General features: G+C 57.5%; 1 protein-coding gene across 3 annotated transcripts in view; it reads right to left on the bottom strand.

Annotated features, from left to right (window-relative positions):
- The window catches only part of LOC135542791 (interleukin-1 receptor accessory protein-like 1-B), a 462,236-nt gene that overhangs the window by 179,148 nt on the left and 263,860 nt on the right, over positions 1-19,228 (bottom strand). For all 3 annotated transcript variants that reach the window (XM_064969989.1, XM_064969990.1, XM_064969988.1), the window contains exon 6: positions 18,121-18,195. In XM_064969989.1, coding sequence (XP_064826061.1) covers positions 18,121-18,195 — 75 coding nt within the window. The remainder of the gene's footprint in view (positions 1-18,120; positions 18,196-19,228) is intronic.

Raw genomic sequence — 19,228 nt, forward strand, 5'->3', positions numbered from 1 at the left:
AAGGAGAGAGAAGGAAGGAGGAGATGGGGGGTAAAAGGGGGAGGAAGGAGGAGATGGGGGCATGGTGGTAAAAAAGGAGAGGAGGGGGAGGAGATGGGGGCATGGTGGTGAAGGAGGAGAGGAGGGGGAGGAGATGGGGGCATGGTGGTAAAAGGGAGGGAGGGGGAGGAGATGGGGGCATGGTGGAGGAGGGGAGGAGATGGGGGCATGGTGGTGAAAAAGGAGAGGAGGGGGAGGAGATGGGGGCATGGTGGTAAAAAGGAGAGGAGGGGGAGGAGATGGGGGCATGGTGGTAAAAAAGGAGAGGAGGGGAGGAGATGGGGGCATGGTGGTGAAGGAGGAGAGGAGGGGGGAAGATGGGGGCAAGGTGGTAAAAAAGGAGGGGGGGAGAAGGGGGCATGGTGGTAAAAGATGGGGGATGGTGGTGAAGGAGGAGAGGGGAGGAGATGGGGGCATGGTGGTAAAAAAGGAGAGGAGGGGGAGGAGATGGGGGCATGGTGGTAAAAAGGAGAGGAGGGGGAGGAGATGGGGGCATGGTGGTAAAAAGGAGAGGAGGGGGAGGAGATTGGGGATGGTGGTGAAGGAGGAGAGAAGGAAGGAGGAGATGGGGGCATGGTGGTAAAAAGGAGAGGAGGGGGAGGAGATGGGGGATGGTGGTGAAGGAGGAGAGGAGGGGGAGAAGATGGGGGATGGTGGTGAAGGAGGAGAGGAGGGGGAGAAGATGGGGGGATGGTGGTGAAGGAGGAGAGGAGGGGGGAGGAGATGGGGGATGGTGGTGAAGGAGGAGAGGAGGGGGAGGAGATGGGGGCATGGTGGTAAAAAAGGAGAGGAGGGGGAGGAGATGGGGGCATGGTGGTAAAAAGGAGAGGAGGGGGAGGAGATGGGGGCATGGTGGTAAAAAGGAGAGGAGGGGGAGGAGATTGGGGATGGTGGTGAAGGAGAGAAGGAAGGAGGAGATGGGGGCATGGTGGTAAAAAGGAGAGGAGGGGGAGGAGATGGGGGATGGTGGTGAAGGAGGAGAGGAGGGGGAGAAGATGGGGATGGTGGTGAAGGAGGAGAGGAGGGGGAGAAGATGGGGGATGGTGGAGAATGAGGAGAGGAGGGGGAGGAGATGGGGGATTGTGGTGAAGGAGGAGAGGAGGGGGAGGAGATGGGGGCATGGTGGTAAAAAAGGAGAGGAGGGGGAGGAGATGGGGGCATGGTGGTGAAGGAGGAGAGAAGGAAGGAGGAGATGGGGGCATGGTGGTGAAGGAGGAGAGAAGGAAGGAGGAGATGGGGGCATGGTGGTGAAGGAGGAGAGAAGGAAGGAGGAGATGGGGGCATGGTGGAAGGAGGAGAGGAGGGGGAGGAGATGGGGGCATGGTGGTAAAAAAAGAGGAGGGGGAGGAGATGGGGGCATGGTGGTAAAAAGGAGAGGAGGGGGGAAGATGGGGGCATGGTGGTAAAAAAGGAGAGGAGGGGGAGAAGATGGGGGCATGGTGGTAAAAAGGAGAGGAGGGGGAGGAGATGGGGGCATGGTGGTAAAAAAGGAGAGGAGGGGGAGGAGATGGGGGCATGGTGGTGAAAGGAGAGGAAAGATGGGGGCATGGTGGTGAGGAGGAGGGGGAGGAGATGGGGGCATGGTGGTGAAGGAGGAGAGAAGGAGGAGGGATGGGGGCATGGTGGTGAAAGGAGAAGGGGAGGGGGAGGAGATGGGGGCATGGTGGTAAAAAAGGAGAGGAGGGGGGATGGGGGGGAGATGGGGGGCATGGTGGTAAAAAGGAGAGGAGGGGGAAGATGGGGGATGGTGGGAGGGGAGAAGATGGGGGCATGGTGGTAAAAAGGAGAGGAGGGGGAGGACATGGGGGCATGGTGGTAAAAAAGGAGAGGAGGGGGAGGAGATGGGGGCATGGTGGTAAAAAGGAGAGGAGGGGGAGGAGATGGGGGCATGGTGGTAAAAAAGGAGAGGAGGGGGAGGAGATGGGGGCATGGTGGTAAAAAAGGAGAGGAGGGGGAGGAGATGGGGGCATGGTGGTGAAGGAGGAGAGGAGGGGGAGGAGATGGGGGCAAGGTGGTAAAAAAGGAGAGGAGGGGGAGGAGAAGGGGGCATGGTGGTGAAGGAGGAGAGGAGGGGGAGGAGATGGGGGGATGGTGGTGAAGGAGGAGAGGAGGGGGAGGAGATGGGGGCATGGAAGGGAGGAGGGGGAGGAGATGGGGGCATGGTGGTAAAAAGGAGAGGAGGGGGAGGAGATGGGGGCATGGTGGTAAAAAGGAGAGGAGGGGAGGAGATTGGGGATGGTGGTGAAGGAGGAGAGAAGGGGGGAGGAGATGGGGGCATGGTGGTAAAAAGGAGAGGAGGGGGAGGAGATGGGGGATGGTGGTGAAGGAGGAGAGGAGGGGGAGGAGATGGGGGATGGTGGTAAAAGGGAGAGGAGGGGGAGGGATGGGGGATGGTGGAGGGGGAGGGGGAGGAGATGGGGGCATGGTGGTAAAAAAGGAGAGGAGGGGGAGGAGATGGGGGAAGGAGGAGGGGGAGGAGATGGGGGCATGGTGGGAGGAGGAGGAGGGGGGGAGATGGGGGATGGTGGTGAAAAAGGGGGAGGGGGAGGGAGATGGGGGATGGTGGTGGGAGGAGGAGGGGGAGAAGATGGGGGTGGTGGTGAATGAGGGGGTGGGGGAGGAGATGGGGGATGGTGGGGGAGGAGAGGGGAGGGGGCATGGTGGTAAAAAAGGGAGAGGAGGGGGAGGAGATGGGGCATGGTGGTGAAGGAGGAGAGGGGGAGGAGATGGGGGCATGGTGGTGAAGGAGAGAAGGGGAGGAGATGGGGGCAGGGTGGCATGGTGGTAAAAGGAGGAGAGGAGGGGAGGAGATGGGGGCATGGTGGTAAAAAGGAGAGGAGGGGGAGGAGATGGGGGCATGGTGGTATGAAGGGGAGATGGGGGATGGTGGAGGGGGAGATGGGGGCATGGTGGTAAAAAGGAAGATGAGGAGAGGAGGGGGGAGGAGATGGGGGCATGGTGGTAAAAAGGAGAGGAGGGGGAGGAGATGGGGGCATGGTGGTAAAATGAGGAGGGATGGGGGGGAGATGGGGGCATGGTGGTAAAAAAAGGAGATGGGGGAGGGGGAGGAGATGGGGGCATGGTATGGAGGGGGTGGGGAGATGGGGGCATGGTGTGCTCCTCTTTTGAAGGAGGGGGAGGAGATGGGGGCATGGTGGTGATGGGGGATGGTGGTGAAGGAGGAGAGGAGGGGGGGGGAGGAGATGGGGGCATGGTGGTAAAAAGGAGAGGATGGGGAGGAGATGGGGGCATGGTGGTAAAAAGGGGAGGAGGGGGAGGAGATGGGGGCATGGTGGTAAAAAGGAGAAGGGGGAGGAGATGGAGGCATGGTGGGAGGGGGGGAGGAGATGGGGCATGGTGGTAAAAAAGGAGAGGAGGGGGAGGAGATGGGGGCATGGTGGTAAAAAAGGAGAGGAGGGGGAGGAGATGGGGGCATGGTGGTAAAAAAGGAGAGGAGGGGGAGGAGATGGGGGATGGAGGTGAAAGATGAGATCCTTATTGCCCTTGTGTTCTGATGGGCGCAAGTCCAGCCACCATAATAATGCAAGACTAATTATTTTCCACAAGAGTGATCACATCTACTGGGTTTGGAGGACAGTAAAACCGGCATCGTTTACCATTACATTCAGAGTGGCATTGTGCAAACTTTAGCAGAGGGAATAACTGTTTCCCTCTTTAAGAAGGGGTGAGGTAGTGGGAGTGTGCTCCTCTTTATGAAGGGTTGGGGTGGGGGGGTGCTGCTCTTTATGAAGCGGTGGGGGAGGGTGCTGCTCTTTCTGAAGGGGTGGGGGTGGGGGTGGGTGCTCCTCTTTATGAAGCGGTGGGGGGAGGGTGCTGCTCTTTCTGAAGGGGTGGGGGTGGGGGGGGTGGGAGGGTGCTCCTCTTTATGAAGGGGTGGGGGTGGGAGGGTGCTGCTCTTTATGAAGGGGTGGGGGGGGGTGGGAGGGGGTGCTGCTCTTCATGAAGGGGTGGGGGGGGTGGGGGAGGATGCTCCTCTTTATGAAGGGTTGGGGGTGGGAGGGTGCTCCTCTTTATGAAGGGTGGGGGGTGGGAGGGTGCTCCCTCTTTTTGAAGGGGCGGGTGGGAGGGTGCTCCTGTTTATGAAGGGGGGGGGGGGTGGGGGGTGCTCCTCTTTATGAAGGGGTGGGGGGTGGGAGGGTGCTCCTCTTTATGAAGGGGTGGGGGGTGGGGGGTGCTCCTCTTTATGAAGGGGTGGGGGTGGGAGGGTGCTCCTCTTTATGAAGGGGTGGGGGGTGGGAGGGTGCTCCTCTTTATGAAGGGGTGGGGGTGGGGGGTGCTCCTCTTTATGAAGGGGGGGGGTGGGAGGGTGCTCCTCTTTATGAAGGGTGGGGGTGGGAGGGTGCTCCTCTTTATGAAGGGGTGGGGGAGTGGGAGGGTGCTCCTCTTTATGAAGGGTGGGGGTGGGGGGAGTGGGAGGGTGCTCCTCTTTATGAAGGGGTGGGGGAGTGGGAGGGTGCTCCTCTTTATGAAGGGGTGGGGGGTGGGAGGGTGCTCCTCTTTATGAAGGGGTGGGGGAGTGGGAGGGTGCTCCTCTTTATGAAGGGGTGGGGAGTGGGAGGGTGCTCCTCTTTATGAAGGGGTGGGGGTGGGAGGGTGCTCCCTCTTTATGAAGGGGTGGGGAGTGGGAGGGTGCTCCTCTTTATGAAGGGGTGGGGGAGTGGGAGGGTGCTCCTCTTTATGAAGGGGGTGGGGGTGGGAGGGTGCTCCTCTTTATGAAGGGGTGGGGGTGGGAGGGTGCTCCTCTTTATGAAGGGTTGGGGGAGTGGGAGGGTGCTCCTCTTTATGAAGGGGTGGGGGAGTGGGAGGGTGCTCCTCTTTATGAAGGGGTGGGGGTGGGAGGGTGCTCCTCTTTATGAAGGGGTGGGGGTGGGAGGGTGCTCCTCTTTATGATGGGGGGGGGGAGTGGGAGGGTGCTCCTCTTTATGAAGGGGTGGGGGTGGGAGGGTGCTCCTCTTTATGAAGGGGTGGGGGGTGGGAGGGTGCTCCTCTTTATGAAGGGGTGGGGGAGTGGGAGGGTGCTCCTCTTTATGAAGGGGTGGGGAGTGGGAGGGTGCTCCTCTTTATGAAGGGGTGGGGGAGTGGGAGGGTGCTCCTCTTTATGAAGGGGTGGGGGTGGGAGGGTGCTCCTCTTTATGAAGGGGTGGGGGTGGGAGGGTGCTCCTCTTTATGAAGGGGTGGGGGAGTGGGAGGGTGCTCCTCTTTATGAAGGGGTGGGGAGTGGGAGGGTGCTCCTCTTTATGAAGGGGTGGGGGGGTGGGAGGGTGCTCCTCTTTATGAAGGGGTGGGGGAGTGGGAGGGTGCTCCTCTTTATGAAGGGGTGGGGGTGGGAGGGTGCTCCTCTTTATGAAGGGGTGGGGGAGTGGGAGGGTGCTCCTCTTTATGAAGGGGTGGGGGAGTGGGGGGTGCTCCTCTTTATGAAGGGGTGGGGAGTGGGAGGGTGCTCCTCTTTATGAAGGGGTGGGGGTGGGAGGGTGCTCCTCTTTATGAAGGGGTGGGGAGTGGGAGGGTGCTCCTCTTTATGAAGGGGTGGGGGAGTGGGAGGGTGCTCCTCTTTATGAAGGGGTGGGGGGTGGGAGGGTGCTCCTCTTTATGAAGGGGTGGGGGAGTGGGAGGGTGCTCCTCTTTTGAAGGGGTGGGGGAGTGGGAGGGTGCTCCTCTTTATGAAGGGGTGGGGAGTGGGAGGGTGCTCCTCTTTATGAAGGGGTGGGGGAGTGGGAGGGTGCTCCTCTTTTTGAAGGGGTGGGGGTGGGAGGGTGCTCCTCTTTATGAAGGGGTGGGGGAGTGGGAGGGTGCTCCTCTTTATGAAGGGGTGGGGGTGGGAGGGTGCTCCTCTTTATGAAGGGGTGGGGAGTGGGGGGTGCTCCTCTTTTGAAGGGGTGGGGGAGTGGGAGGGTGCTCCTCTTTATGAAGGGGTGGGGAGTGGGAGGGTGCTCCTCTTTATGAAGGGGTGGGGGTGGGAGGGTGCTCCTCTTTATGAAGGGTTGGGGGGGGAGGGTGCTCCTCTTTATGAAGGGGGTGGGAGGGTGCTCCTCTTTATGAAGGGGGGGAGTGGGAGGGTGCTCCTCTTTATGAAGGGGTGGGGGTGGGAGGGTGCTCCTCTTTATGAAGGGGTGGGGAGTGGGAGGGTGCTCCTCTTTATGAAGGGGTGGGGGAGTGGGAGGGTGCTCCTCTTTATGAAGGGGTGGGGGAGTGGGAGGGGCCTCTTTATGAAGGGGTGGGGAGTGGGAGGGTGCTCCTCTTTATGAAGGGGTGGGGGTGGGAGGGTGCTCCTCTTTATGAAGGGGTGGGGGTGGGAGGGTGCTCCTCTTTATGAAGGGGTGGGGAGTGGGAGGGTGCTCCTCTTTATGAAGGGTTGGGGGGTGGGAGGGTGCTCCTCTTTATGAAGGGGTGGGGGGTGGGAGGGTGCTCCTCTTTATGAAGGGGGTGGGGGTGGGGGAGTGGGAGGGTGCTCCTCTTTATGAAGGGGTGGGGAGTGGGAGGGTGCTCCTCTTTATGAAGGGGTGGGGGTGGGAGGGTGCTCCTCTTTATGAAGGGGTGGGGGAGTGGGAGGGTGCTCCTCTTTATGAAGGGGTGGGGAGTGGGAGGGTGCTCCTCTTTATGAAGGGGTGGGGGTGGGAGGGTGCTCCTCTTTATGAAGGGGTGGGGGTGGGAGGTGCTCCTCTTTATGAAGGGGTGGGGAGTGGGAGGGTGCTCCTCTTTATGAAGGGGTGGGGGAGTGGGAGGGTGCTCCTCTTTATGAAGGGGTGGGGAGTGGGAGGGTGCTCCTCTTTATGAAGGGGTGGGGGTGGGAGGGTGCTCCTCTTTATGAAGGGGTGGGGGTGGGAGGGTGCTCCTCTTTATGAAGGGGTGGGGGTGGGAGGGTGCTCCTCTTTTGAAGGGGTGGGGAGTGGGAGGGTGCTCCTCTTTATGAAGGGGTGGGGGAGTGGGAGGGTGCTCCTCTTTATGAAGGGGTGGGGGAGTGGGAGGGTGCTCCTCTTTATGAAGGGGTGGGGAGTGGGAGGGTGCTCCTCTTTATGAAGGGGTGGGGGAGTGGGAGGGTGCTCCTCTTTATGAAGGGGTGGGGGAGTGGGGGGGGTGCTCCTCTTTATGAAGGGTGGGGGGGTGGGAGGGTGCTCCTCTTTATGAAGGGGTGGGGAGTGGGAGGGTGCTCCTCTTTATGAAGGGGTGGGGGAGTGGGAGGGTGCTCCTCTTTATGAAGGGTGGGGGAGTGGGAGGGTGCTCCTCTTTTGAAGGGTGGGGGAGTGGGAGGGTGCTCCTCTTTATGAAGGGGTGGGGGAGTGGGAGGGTGCTCCTCTTTATGAAGGGGTGGGGGAGTGGGAGGGTGCTCCTCTTTATGAAGGGGTGGGGAGTGGGAGGGTGCTCCTCTTTATGAAGGGTGGGGGAGTGGGAGGGTGCTCCTCTTTTGAAGGGGTGGGGGTGGGAGGGTGCTCCTCTTTATGAAGGGGTGGGGGTGGGAGGGTGCTCCTCTTTATGAAGGGGTGGGGGTGGGAGGGTGCTCCTCTTTATGAAGGGGTGGGGGAGTGGGAGGGTGCTCCTCTTTATGAAGGGGTGGGGGGTGGGAGGGTGCTCCTCTTTATGAAGGGGTGGGGGAGTGGGAGGGTGCTCCTCTTTATGAAGGGGTGGGGAGTGGGAGGGTGCTCCTCTTTATGAAGGGGTGGGGAGTGGGAGGGTGCTCCTCTTTAAGAAGGGTTGGGGGAGTGGGAGGGTGCTCCTCTTTTTGAAGGGGTGGGGGTGGGAGGGTGCTCCTCTTTTGAAGGGGTGGGGGAGTGGGAGGGTGCTCCTCTTTATGAAGGGGTGGGGAGTGGGAGGGTGCTCCTCTTTATGAAGGGGTGGGGGAGTGGGAGGGTGCTCCTCTTTATGAAGGGGTGGGGGAGTGGGAGGGTGCTCCTCTTTATGAAGGGGTGGGGGAGTGGGAGGGTGCTCCTCTTTATGAAGGGGTGGGGGAGTGGGAGGGTGCTCCTCTTTATGAAGGGGTGGGGGTGGGAGGGTGCTCCTCTTTATGAAGGGGTGGGGGAGTGGGAGGGTGCTCCTCTTTATGAAGGGGTGGGGGAGTGGGAGGGTGCTCCTCTTTATGAAGGGGTGGGGGGTGGGAGGGTGCTCCTCTTTATGAAGGGTGGGGGAGTGGGAGGGTGCTCCTCTTTATGAAGGGGTGGGGGTGGGAGGGTGCTCCTCTTTATGAAGGGGTGGGGAGTGGGAGGGTGCTCCTCTTTATGAAGGGGTGGGGGAGTGGGAGGGTGCTCCTCTTTATGAAGGGGTGGGGAGTGGGAGGGTGCTCCTCTTTATGAAGGGGTGGGGGAGTGGGAGGGTGCTCCTCTTTATGAAGGGGTGGGGAGTGGGAGGGTGCTCCTCTTTATGAAGGGTGGGGGAGTGGGAGGGTGCTCCTCTTTATGAAGGGGGTGGGGGGTGGGAGGGTGCTCCTCTTTATGAAGGGGTGGGGGAGTGGGAGGGTGCTCCTCTTTATGAAGGGGTGGGGGTGGGAGGGTGCTCCTCTTTATGAAGGGGTGGGGGAGTGGGAGGGTGCTCCTCTTTATGAAGGGGTGGGGGAGTGGGAGGGTGCTCCTCTTTATGAAGGGGTGGGGGAGTGGGAGGGTGCTCCTCTTTATGAAGGGGTGGGGAGTGGGAGGGTGCTCCTCTTTATGAAGGGGTGGGGGTGGGAGGGTGCTCCTCTTTATGAAGGGGTGGGGGAGTGGGAGGGTGCTCCTCTTTATGAAGGGGTGGGGGAGTGGGAGGGTGCTCCTCTTTATGAAGGGGTGGGGGTGTGGGAGGGTGCTCCTCTTTATGAAGGGGTGGGGAGTGGGAGGGTGCTCCTCTTTATGAAGGGGTGGGGAGTGGGAGGGTGCTCCTCTTTATGAAGGGGTGGGGGAGTGGGAGGGTGCTCCTCTTTATGAAGGGGTGGGGGAGTGGGAGGGTGCTCCTCTTTTGAAGGGGTGGGGGTGGGAGGGTGCTCCTCTTTATGAAGGGGTGGGGGAGTGGGAGGGTGCTCCTCTTTATGAAGGGGTGGGGGAGTGGGAGGGTGCTCCTCTTTATGAAGGGGTGGGGAGTGGGAGGGTGCTCCTCTTTATGAAGGGGTGGGGAGTGGGAGGGTGCTCCTCTTTTGAAGGGTGGGGGTGGGAGGGTGCTCCTCTTTATGAAGGGGTGGGGGAGTGGGAGGGTGCTCCTCTTTATGAAGGGGTGGGGGGTGGGAGGGTGCTCCTCTTTATGAAGGGGTGGGGGAGTGGGAGGGTGCTCCTCTTTTGAAGGGGTGGGGGGTGGGAGGGTGCTCCTCTTTATGAAGGGGTGGGGAGTGGGAGGGTGCTCCTCTTTATGAAGGGGTGGGGGTGGGAGGGTGCTCCTCTTTATGAAGGGGTGGGGGTGGGAGGGTGCTCCTCTTTATGAAGGGGTGGGGGAGTGGGAGGGTGCTCCTCTTTATGAAGGGGTGGGGGAGTGGGAGGGTGCTCCTCTTTATGAAGGGGTGGGGTGGGAGGGTGCTCCTCTTTATGAAGGGGTGGGGGAGTGGGAGGGTGCTCCTCTTTATGAAGGGGTGGGGGAGTGGGAGGGTGCTCCTCTTTTTGAAGGGGTGGGGGGTGGGAGGGTGCTCCTCTTTATGAAGGGGTGGGGGAGTGGGAGGGTGCTCCTCTTTATGAAGGGGTGGGGGGGGGTGCTCCTCTTTATGGGAGGGTGCTCCTCTTTATGAAGGGGTGGGGGGTGGGAGGGTGCTCCTCTTTATGAAGGGGTGGGGAGTGGGGGGTGCTCCTCTTTATGAAGGGTGGGGGAGTGGGGGGGTGCTCCTCTTTTTGAAGGGGTGGGGAGTGGGAGGGTGCTCCTCTTTATGAAGGGGTGGGGGAGTGGGAGGGTGCTCCTCTTTATGAAGGGGTGGGGAGTGGGAGGGTGCTCCTCTTTTTATGAAGGGGTGGGGAGTGGGAGGGTGCTCCTCTTTAAGAAGGGTTGGGGGAGTGGGAGGGTGCTCCTCTTTTTGAAGGGGTGGGGGTGGGAGGGTGCTCCTCTTTATGAAGGGGTGGGGGAGTGGGAGGGTGCTCCTCTTTATGAAGGGGTGGGGGTGGGAGGGTGCTCCTCTTTATGAAGGGGTGGGGAGTGGGAGGGTGCTCCTCTTTATGAAGGGGTGGGGGAGTGGGAGGGTGCTCCTCTTTATGAAGGGGTGGGGGTGGGAGGGTGCTCCTCTTTATGAAGGGGTGGGGGTGGGAGGGTGCTCCTCTTTATGAAGGGGTGGGGAGTGGGAGGGTGCTCCTCTTTATGAAGGGGTGGGGGAGTGGGAGGGTGCTCCTCTTTATGAAGGGGTGGGGGTGGGAGGGTGCTCCTCTTTATGAAGGGGTGGGGGTGGGAGGGTGCTCCTCTTTATGAAGGGGTGGGGGAGTGGGAGGGTGCTCCTCTTTATGAAGGGGTGGGGGAGTGGGAGGGTGCTCCTCTTTATGAAGGGGTGGGGGGAGGGGAGGGTGCTCCTCTTTATGAAGGGGGGGGAGTGGGAGGGTGCTCCTCTTTATGAAGGGGTGGGGGAGTGGGGGGTGCTCCTCTTTATGAAGGGGTGGGGGTGGGAGGGTGCTCCTCTTTATGAAGGGGTGGGGGTGGGAGGGTGCTCCTCTTTATGAAGGGTTGGGGTGGGGGGGTGCTCCTCTTTATGAAGGGTTGGGGTGGGAGGGTGCTCCTCTTTATGAAGGGTTGAGGTGGGAGGGTGCTCCTCTTTATGAAGGTGTGGGGGAGTGGGAGGGTGCTCCCCTTTATGAATGGGTGGGGGGGGGAGGGAGGGTGCTCCTCTTTATGAAGGGGTGGGGGTGGGAGGGTGCTCCTCTTTATGAAGGGGTGGGGGTGGGAGGGTGCTCCTCTTTATGAAGGGGTGGGGGAGTGGGAGGGTGCTCCTCTTTATGAAGGGGTGGGGTGTGGGAGGGTGCTCCTCTTTATGAAGGGGTGGGGGTGGGAGGGTGCTCCTCTTTATGAAGGGGTGGGGGAGTGGGAGGGTGCTCCTCTTTATGAAGGGGTGGGGAGTGGGAGGGTGCTCCTCTTTATGAAGGGGTGGGGGTGGGAGGGTGCTCCTCTTTATGAAGGGGTGGGGATGGGAGGGTGCTCCTCTTTATGAAGGGTGGGGGAGTGGGAGGGTGCTCCTCTTTATGAAGGGGTGGGGGAGTGGGAGGGTGCTCCTCTTTTTGAAGGGGGGGGTGGGAGGGTGCTCCTCTTTATGAAGGGGTGGGGAGTGGGAGGGTGCTCCTCTTTATGAAGGGGTGGGGGAGTGGGAGGGTGCTCCTCTTTATGAAGGGGTGGGGGTGGGAGGGTGCTCCTCTTTATGAAGGGGTGGGGGTGGGAGGTTGCTCCTCTTTATGAAGGCGTGGGGGAGTGGGAGGGTGCTCCTCTTTATGAAGGGGTGGGGGAGTGGGAGGGTGCTCCTCTTTATGAAGGGGTGGGGGAGTGGGAGGCTGCTCCTCTTTATGAAGGGGTGGGGGTGGGAGGGTGCTCCTCTTTATGAAGGGTTGGGGGAGTGGGAGGGTGCTCCTCTTTATGAAGGGGTGGGGGAGTGGGAGGGTGCTCCTCTTTTTGAAGGGGTGGGTGTGGGAGGGTGCTCCTCTTTATGAAGGGGTGGGGGATTGGGAGGGTGCTCCTCTTTATGAAGGGGTGGGGGAGTAGGGGGGTGCTCCTCTTTATGAAGGGGGTGGGAGGGTGCTCCTCTTTATGAAGGGGTGGGGGAGTGGGAGGGTGCTCCTCTTTATGAAGGGGTGGGGAGTAGGGGGTGCTCCTCTTTATGAAGGGGGTGGGAGGGTGCTCCTCTTTTGAAGGGGTGGGGGAGTGGGAGGGTGCTCCTCTTTATGAAGGGGTTGGGGAGTGGGAGGGTGCTCCTCTTTAAGAAGGGTTGGGGGAGTGGGAGGGTGCTCCTCTTTTTGAAGGGGTGGGGGTGGGAGGGTGCTCCTCTTTATGAAGGGGTGGGGGAGTGGGAGGGTGCTCCTCTTTTGAAGGGGTGGGGGTGGGAGGGTGCTCCTCTTTATGAAGGGGTGGGGGAGTGGGAGGGTGCTCCTCTTTATGAAGGGGTGGGGGAGTGGGAGGGTGCTCCTCTTTATGAAGGGGTGGGGTTGGGAGGGTGCTCCTCTTTATGAAGGGGTGGGGGTGGGAGGTTGCTCCTCTTTATGAAGGGGTGGGGGAGTGGGAGGGTGCTCCTCTTTATGAAGGGGTGGGGGAGTGGGAGGGTGCTCCTCTTTATGAAGGGGTGGGGGAGTGGGAGGCTGCTCCTCTTTATGAAGGGGTGGGGGTGGGAGGGTGCTCCTCTTTATGAAGGGTTGGGGGAGTGGGAGGGTGCTCCTCTTTATGAAGGGGTGGGGGAGTGGGAGGGTGCTCCTCTTTTTGAAGGGGTGGGAGGGTGCTCCTCTTTATGAAGGGGTGGGGGAGTAGGGGGTGCTCCTCTTTATGAAGGGGGTGGGAGGGTGCTCCTCTTTTTGAAGGGGTGGGGGAGTGGGAGGGTGCTCCTCTTTATGAAGGGGTGGGGGAGTAGGGGGGTGCTCCTCTTTATGAAGGGGGTGGGAGGGTGCTCCTCTTTATGAAGGGGTGGGGGAGTGGGAGGGTGCTCCTCTTTATGAAGGGGTGGGGGAGTAGGGGGTGCTCCTCTTTATGAAGGGGGTGGGAGGGTGCTCCTCTTTATGAAGGGGTGGGGGAGTGGGAGGGTGCTCCTCTTTAAGAAGGGTTGGGGGAGTGGGAGGGTGCTCCTCTTTATGAAGGGGTGGGGGAGTAGGGGGTGCTCCTCTTTATGAAGGGGCTGGGAGGGTGCTCCTCTTTAAGAAGGGTTGGGGGAGTGGGAGGGTGCTCCTCTTTAAGAAGGGGCGGGGGAGTGGGAGGGTGCTCCTTTTTATGAAGGGGTGGGGGAGTGGGAGGGTGCTCCTCTTTATGAAGTGGTGGGGGAGTAGGGGGGTGCTCCTCTTTATGAAGGGGCTGGTAGGGTGCTCCTCTTTTTGAAGGGGTGTGGGAGTGGGGGGCCGCTCCTCTTTATGAAGGGGTAGGGGTGGGAGGGTGCTGCTATTTATGAAGGGGTGGGGGGGTGGGAGGGTGCTCCTCTTTAAGAAGGGGTGGGGGAGTGGGAGGGTGCTCCTTTTTATGAAGGGGTGGGGGAGTGGGAGGGTGCTCCTCTTTATGAAGGGGTGTGGGAGTGGGGGCCGCTCCTCTTTATGAAGGGGTAGGGGTGGGAGGGTGCTGCTATTTATGAAGGGGGGGGGGTGGGAGGGTGCTCCTCTTTATGAAGGGGTGGGGGGTGGGAGGGTGCTCCTCTTTATGAAGGGGTGGGGGGTGGGGGGTGCTCCTCTTTATTAAGGGGTAGGGGTGGGAGGGTGCTGCTATTTATGAAGGGGTGGGGGGTGGGAGGGTACTCCTCTTTATGAAGGGGTGGGGGGTGGGAGGGTGCTCCTCTTTATGAAGGGGTGGGGGAGTGGGGGGTGCTCCTCTTTATGAAGGGGTGGGGGTGGGAGGGTGCACCTCTTTTTGAAGGGGTGGGGGTGGGAGGGTGCTCCTCTTTATGAAGGGGTGGGGGTGGGGGGTGCTCCTCTTTATGAAGGGGTGGGGGAGTGGGGGGTGCTGCTATTTATGAAGGGGTGGGGGGTGGGAGGGTGCTCCTCTTTATGAAGGGGTGGGGGGTGGGAGGGTGCTCCTCTTTATGAAGGGGTGGGGGAGTGGGGGGTGCTCCTCTTTATGAAGGGGTGGGGGTGGGAGGGTGCTCCTCTTTTTGAAGGGGTGGGGGTGGGAGGGTGCTCTTTATGAAGGGGTGGGGGTGCTCCTCTTTATGAAGGGGTGGGGGAGTGGGGGGGTGCTGCTATTTATGAAGGGGTGGGGGGTGGGAGGGTGCTCCTCTTTATGAAGGGGTGGGGGGTGGGAGGGTGCTCCTCTTTATGAAGGGGTGGGGGAGTGGGGGGGGGTGCTCCTCTTTATGAAGGGGTGGGGGTGGGAGGGTGCTCCTCTTTATGAAGGGGTGGGGGAGTGGTGGGGGTGCTCCTCTTTATGAAGGGGTGGGGGAGTGGGGGGTGCTCCTCTTTATGAAGGGGTGGGGGTGGGAGGGTGCACCTCTTTTTGAAGGGGCGGGTGGGAGGGTGCTCCTGTTTATGAAGGGGTGGGGGAGTGGGGGGTGCTCCTCTTTTGAAGGGGTGGGGGTGGGAGGGTGCTTCCCCTTATGAAGGGGTGGGGTGGGAGGGTGCTCCTCTTTATGAAGGGTTGGGGTTGGAGGGTGCTCCTCTTTATGAAGGGGTGGGGTAGTAGGGTGCTCCTCTTTATGAAGGGTTGGGGTGGGAGGGTGCTCCTCTTTATGAAGGGTTGGGGTTGGAGGGTGCTCCTCTTTATGAAGGGGTGGGGGGTAGTAGGGTGCTCCTCTTTATGAAGGTGTGGGGGAGTGGGAGGGTGCTCCCCTTTATGAAGGGGTGGGGGTGGGGGGGAGGGTGCTCCTTTTTATGAAGGGGTGGGGGAGTGGGAGGGTGCTCCTTTTTATGAAGTGGTGGGGGTGGGGGAGTTCGAGGCTGCTTCTCTTTATGAAGGGGTGGGGGAGGGTGCTCCTCTTTATGAATGGGGTGGGGGTGAGGGAATGGGAGGGTGCTCCTCTTTATGAAGGGGTATGGGTGGGGGAGTTGGAAGGTGCTCCTCTTTTTATTGGGGTGGGGGAGTTGGAGGTTGCCCCTCTTTATGAAGGGGTGGGGGAGTTGGAAGGTGCTCCTCTTTTTAATGGGGTGGGGGAGTTGGAGGTTGCCCCTCTTTATGAAGGGGGTGGTAGGGTGCTCCTCTTTATGAATGGGTGGGGGTGGTAGGGTGCTCCTCTTTATGAAGGGAATGGGAGGGTGCTCCTCTTTATGAAGGGGTGGGAGGGTGCTGGGGGGTGGTAGGGTGCTCCTCTTTATGAAGGGGTGGGGAATGGGAGGGTGCTCCTCTTTATGAAGGGGTGGGGGGGGGGTGGTAGGGTGCTCCTCTTTATGAATGGGTGGGGGGGGGTGGTAGGGTGCTCCTCTTTATGAAGGGGTGGGGGGTGGTACGGTGCTCCTCTTTATGAAGTGGTGAGGGTGGGGGAATTGGAGGGTGCCCCTCTTTATGAAGGGGTGGGGGTGGGGTGTGGGAGGGTGCTGCTCTTTTTTAAGGGGTGGGGGTGGGGGGTGCTCCTCTTTATGAAGGGGTGGGGGAGTGGGAGGGTGCTGCTCTTTATGAAGGGGTGGGGGAGTGGGAGTGTGCTGCTCTTTATGAAGGGGTGGGGGGGGGGGAGTGCTCCTAAATGTGGCCTCTGAGTCACTTTGGATAGAAGGTACTGTACAGTGTTGTACTCACTGACTACATTAAGAGCATTATGATAAAAGCATTATGAAACATCCATCCTTGGGAAAATACAGACACCAGATCAGGACCAAGGTGAAACACATGACTTTTTGTTTGGTCTACTTTTAGACAGAGTGGGATGTTATTTATATTAGCAGGCAAACATGTCATCACTTCTTTAGGCTGCCAAAGGTCAATACAGGTTCACCATTTCCTCTGCTAACCAATCTCTCATGATAACACACCTAGAGTGTGCTAGCAAGGAGGATACAGTCCCACAATGCAACACTGTGAACATAATGCATCTCATGGTATAACAGACTCACCGACACAATAAGGAATCTGATTTGTTCTGCTGGGTGGGCCTTGAGGAGACACAGTAATGCTGCCCACCCAGGGCCACAGCAAGCATTTATACAACACATTTTAATTAAATAACTATTAGGGAATTGATTGTGAAATTGTAAGAGAAAAAAATAGGTGTTGATTAATTTGGGCCTGCAGTTTACGGCTCCCTCTCTTTTCATCTCCTGTCCTCCTCCATTCTTTCTCCCCTTTCTCCATCTCTCCTCCCCCTTCCTCCCTGCTGTCTCTTCTGTCATTTCTCCTGTCCCCCCATTACTCTCCTCTCATTTCCTCCATCTCTCATCATCCTTCCTTCACTCCTGCTCTCTCCCTCACTCCTCCTCTCTCTATTTTTCCCTTTCTCCTCTCTTCTCTTCCTCCTCTCGTGCTCACCAAATTAACTGTCAACTGTAACCATTTATGTTTATATATTTTATGAGGGAATGAATATTAAACATTCCCCTCTCTCTTCTCTCTCTCCCCTCTTCACCCCCTCCATCCACTCTCTCTCTCCTCTCCTCTCCCCTCTCCATCCCCTCTCTCCACTCTGCACCCTCTCTATACCCCTTCTACCCCCTCTCTCCCTGTCCACCCCCTCTCTCCCATCTCCACCCCCTCCCCTCTACACCCTCTCTACCCCCTCTCTCCCCTCTCGACCCCCTCTCTCCCCTCTCACTCCCCTCTCCAACCCCACTCCCACCCTCCCCTCTATACCCTCTCCACCCCCTCTCCCACCCTCCCCTCACCACCCCTTCACTCCCCTCTCTCCACTTTCTACCCCTTCACTTCCCTCTCCACCCCCTCTACACCCCCTCTCCCACCCACCCTCCCCTCCCTCCCCTCTCTCCCCTCTCTCCACCCCCTCACTTACTACCCTTTCTGAGGTGGTGACATGAACATGTTACCGTGACGATGAGAGTAAGTGACAGGATTTTGTATAGCTGGAACTTCAAACAGACTCCCCCACATGTATTATGATGACTGGAAAACCATATTAAAGCACGGGTGAGCATAAAAAGACAGGACCCCCACCAATCCAGATACACTGTAGTTCAAAAACTGATCTCTTCCATGTTGAAACATGTTTGGATACAGAGGAGATCAACAGTGTCTACAGAATTACCTGTGAATTTTCTCAGTCAGAAAATGCAGAAACTTTCAGGGAAGTAAAAAAAATCTAATCTGTAATTTGACTGCTGCCTTAGTTGCTCAGTACAGCATATAAACTTCTGGCCTAAGCACTGTCAGTGAATGGACTGCGTAGAATCACCCTCCATCCCCAAACGTTTTATCTGATAAACCACATAATGACTCGCACCTCTTTTCCTGATTGCCACGTTGTACCTCCACCTCCTGTGTTCATCACCGTGACACATTTACATCAAAGGGAAACCTCCATCATGACCCATTTTCTCTCCCTCCGCAGCTGCTTGTGCTCTGGACCAATCACAGCGCGGCAGGAAGTATCCCATGTATCCCTGTGATGAGCGGCTGGTTAGGCACACTAAAGAGCATCATTCATGCTCAGTCCCTCCAGTAGCGATCCAGGCCAATCATCAGCAGGAATACTAACATCAACCCATTTTAAATGATAGAAAGGTTCATTCCCCATATTATCCAGGTGATCAAACACAGACCGTGTCCATGTTGTATGTTGAGGTAAACCAGATCAGATGCTTTTCGCCATTCAGAGAACAAACACAATTAAACATGTCGGATCGCTGCAGAGCTCACAGGTGCTCCCTGTGTCCAAGTTGATTTCTCCTTCCAAATAAAGCATCGCTGGCAATTTCATCCTTCATTTCAAGTAGTGTGATATATACTGAGTGGCCCATGTTGACTCAAATCAAAGTGTATTAGTCACATGCACCGAATACAACACGACTCCAATATTTCCCACAGTTGTGTCAAGTTGACTGGATGTCCTTTAGGTGCTGGACATTCTTCATACACACGGGAAACTGACACACTCAACCCGGTGCTCCTGGCACCTACTACCGTACCCTGTTCAAAGGCACTTCAATGTTTTGTCTAGACCATTCACCTTCTGAATGGCACACAGACACAATCCATGTCTCAATTGTCTCAAGGCTTAAAAATCCTTCTTTAACCTGTCTCCTCCGCTTCATCTACACTGTTTTAAGTGGAGTTAACGGGTGACATCAATAAGGGATAATCACTTTCACCTGGATTCACCTGGTCAGTCTATGTCATGGAAATAGCCGTTTCTGTACACTCAGTTTAAGTTGTCCCAGTAATCTCAGTAACAACCACACTGGATGGGTTTCTATTCACAGCAGGCTAAACTGAGTGTAAAGCCTACCCATCTTGAATCAATGCAAATATCCCCTTGTAAAATGATCTACTAAGGTAAAACATTACTGTGGTACTAATAGTGACCCTATCGTTAGTTAAAGTAGCACACAGAGACAGTGCTTGTCTGGGAACATAAACCCGCTGGTGTCTTACCGAACTGCAGCTCCAGGATGCTGAGTTTGCTTTCTGAGGGGAACAGGATCTTTGGAGGCTTGTCTGTCAGAGGGGCTGGAAAACAAAACGAAAACACACATTACAATTCATTTCCACACTTCTGACATTTGTCCGTTGAGCCATATACTTATGAAAATGTCTTCGTAAACCCGAGCACAGCGTTGAAGAGTGAGAGAACACAGTGCAGACACCTTATGGAAGCTGAAGCAGTAGACAGAGGGAAACTGTTAAAGGATATCCCCTTCTCCAAAAGCCTTAAACATCCATCTACTTCAAAACTTTATCCTGGCAACCGTTTTTAATCCCAGCTAGCGGCTTCACTACCTTATGGACCAAGCACGTCAGTGACTAGACTGGCTGTGCTACAGTGTGAACACAGATTCAGTTTGGATGGATATTTACCCCGAACCCTGGTTTATTCCCTGTTATGTAGGGAAGGGCTTCAGTACCATTCACGGATATCTTAGCAGCTATTTACATGTCAGATTCATATGTCATATTGTTGCGATGACTCGTTACAGCAGAACAAAATACCTATAAATAATCCATTGGTGGATTTCCTGCAACCTCGATGTTGAGTGAGATGGATCAAGTCAGCGACAGAGGGAGGACAAGGGGAAATATGTAGTGTGTGACTGGAAGTGCTGTCCTGTCATGATGAGCTTAATCGTACCAAGCTGCGTTTGACAGGACGCTCGTTTTTCAGCCGCCCGGATTCCAACTTGCATGCGCTCCGGATGCATTTAAAGTGGCTACGTTTGGTTTAGTCTTCGTGTATTCTCAGACTACACCAAGAGAATACATCTAATATCCATATTCTGTGAAGTGCTAGCCTATTTACCATCAACTTTAAAAAATGTATCCGCGCTGCAATGAAACATACTCTTGGGTACGACATATGGCATCGCTGAAATCTGTATTTGTATGTATCTGTCATTGTTGTTCAAAGCCTTTAACCCAGAGGCAAATAACTGGTGGTGGTGGTGGTGGCAATGTATACCGTAAGAAGCAGAGGCAACATAAATCGGCTTTACAAAGGAGGAGGTAGGAACCCAGGAAGTGGGTTGAATGTTGAATCTTAATTTGA

Source organism: Oncorhynchus masou, chromosome 6, assembly GCF_036934945.1.
Source record: "Oncorhynchus masou masou isolate Uvic2021 chromosome 6, UVic_Omas_1.1, whole genome shotgun sequence".
In the NCBI taxonomy this organism is placed as follows: domain Eukaryota; kingdom Metazoa; phylum Chordata; class Actinopteri; order Salmoniformes; family Salmonidae; genus Oncorhynchus; species Oncorhynchus masou.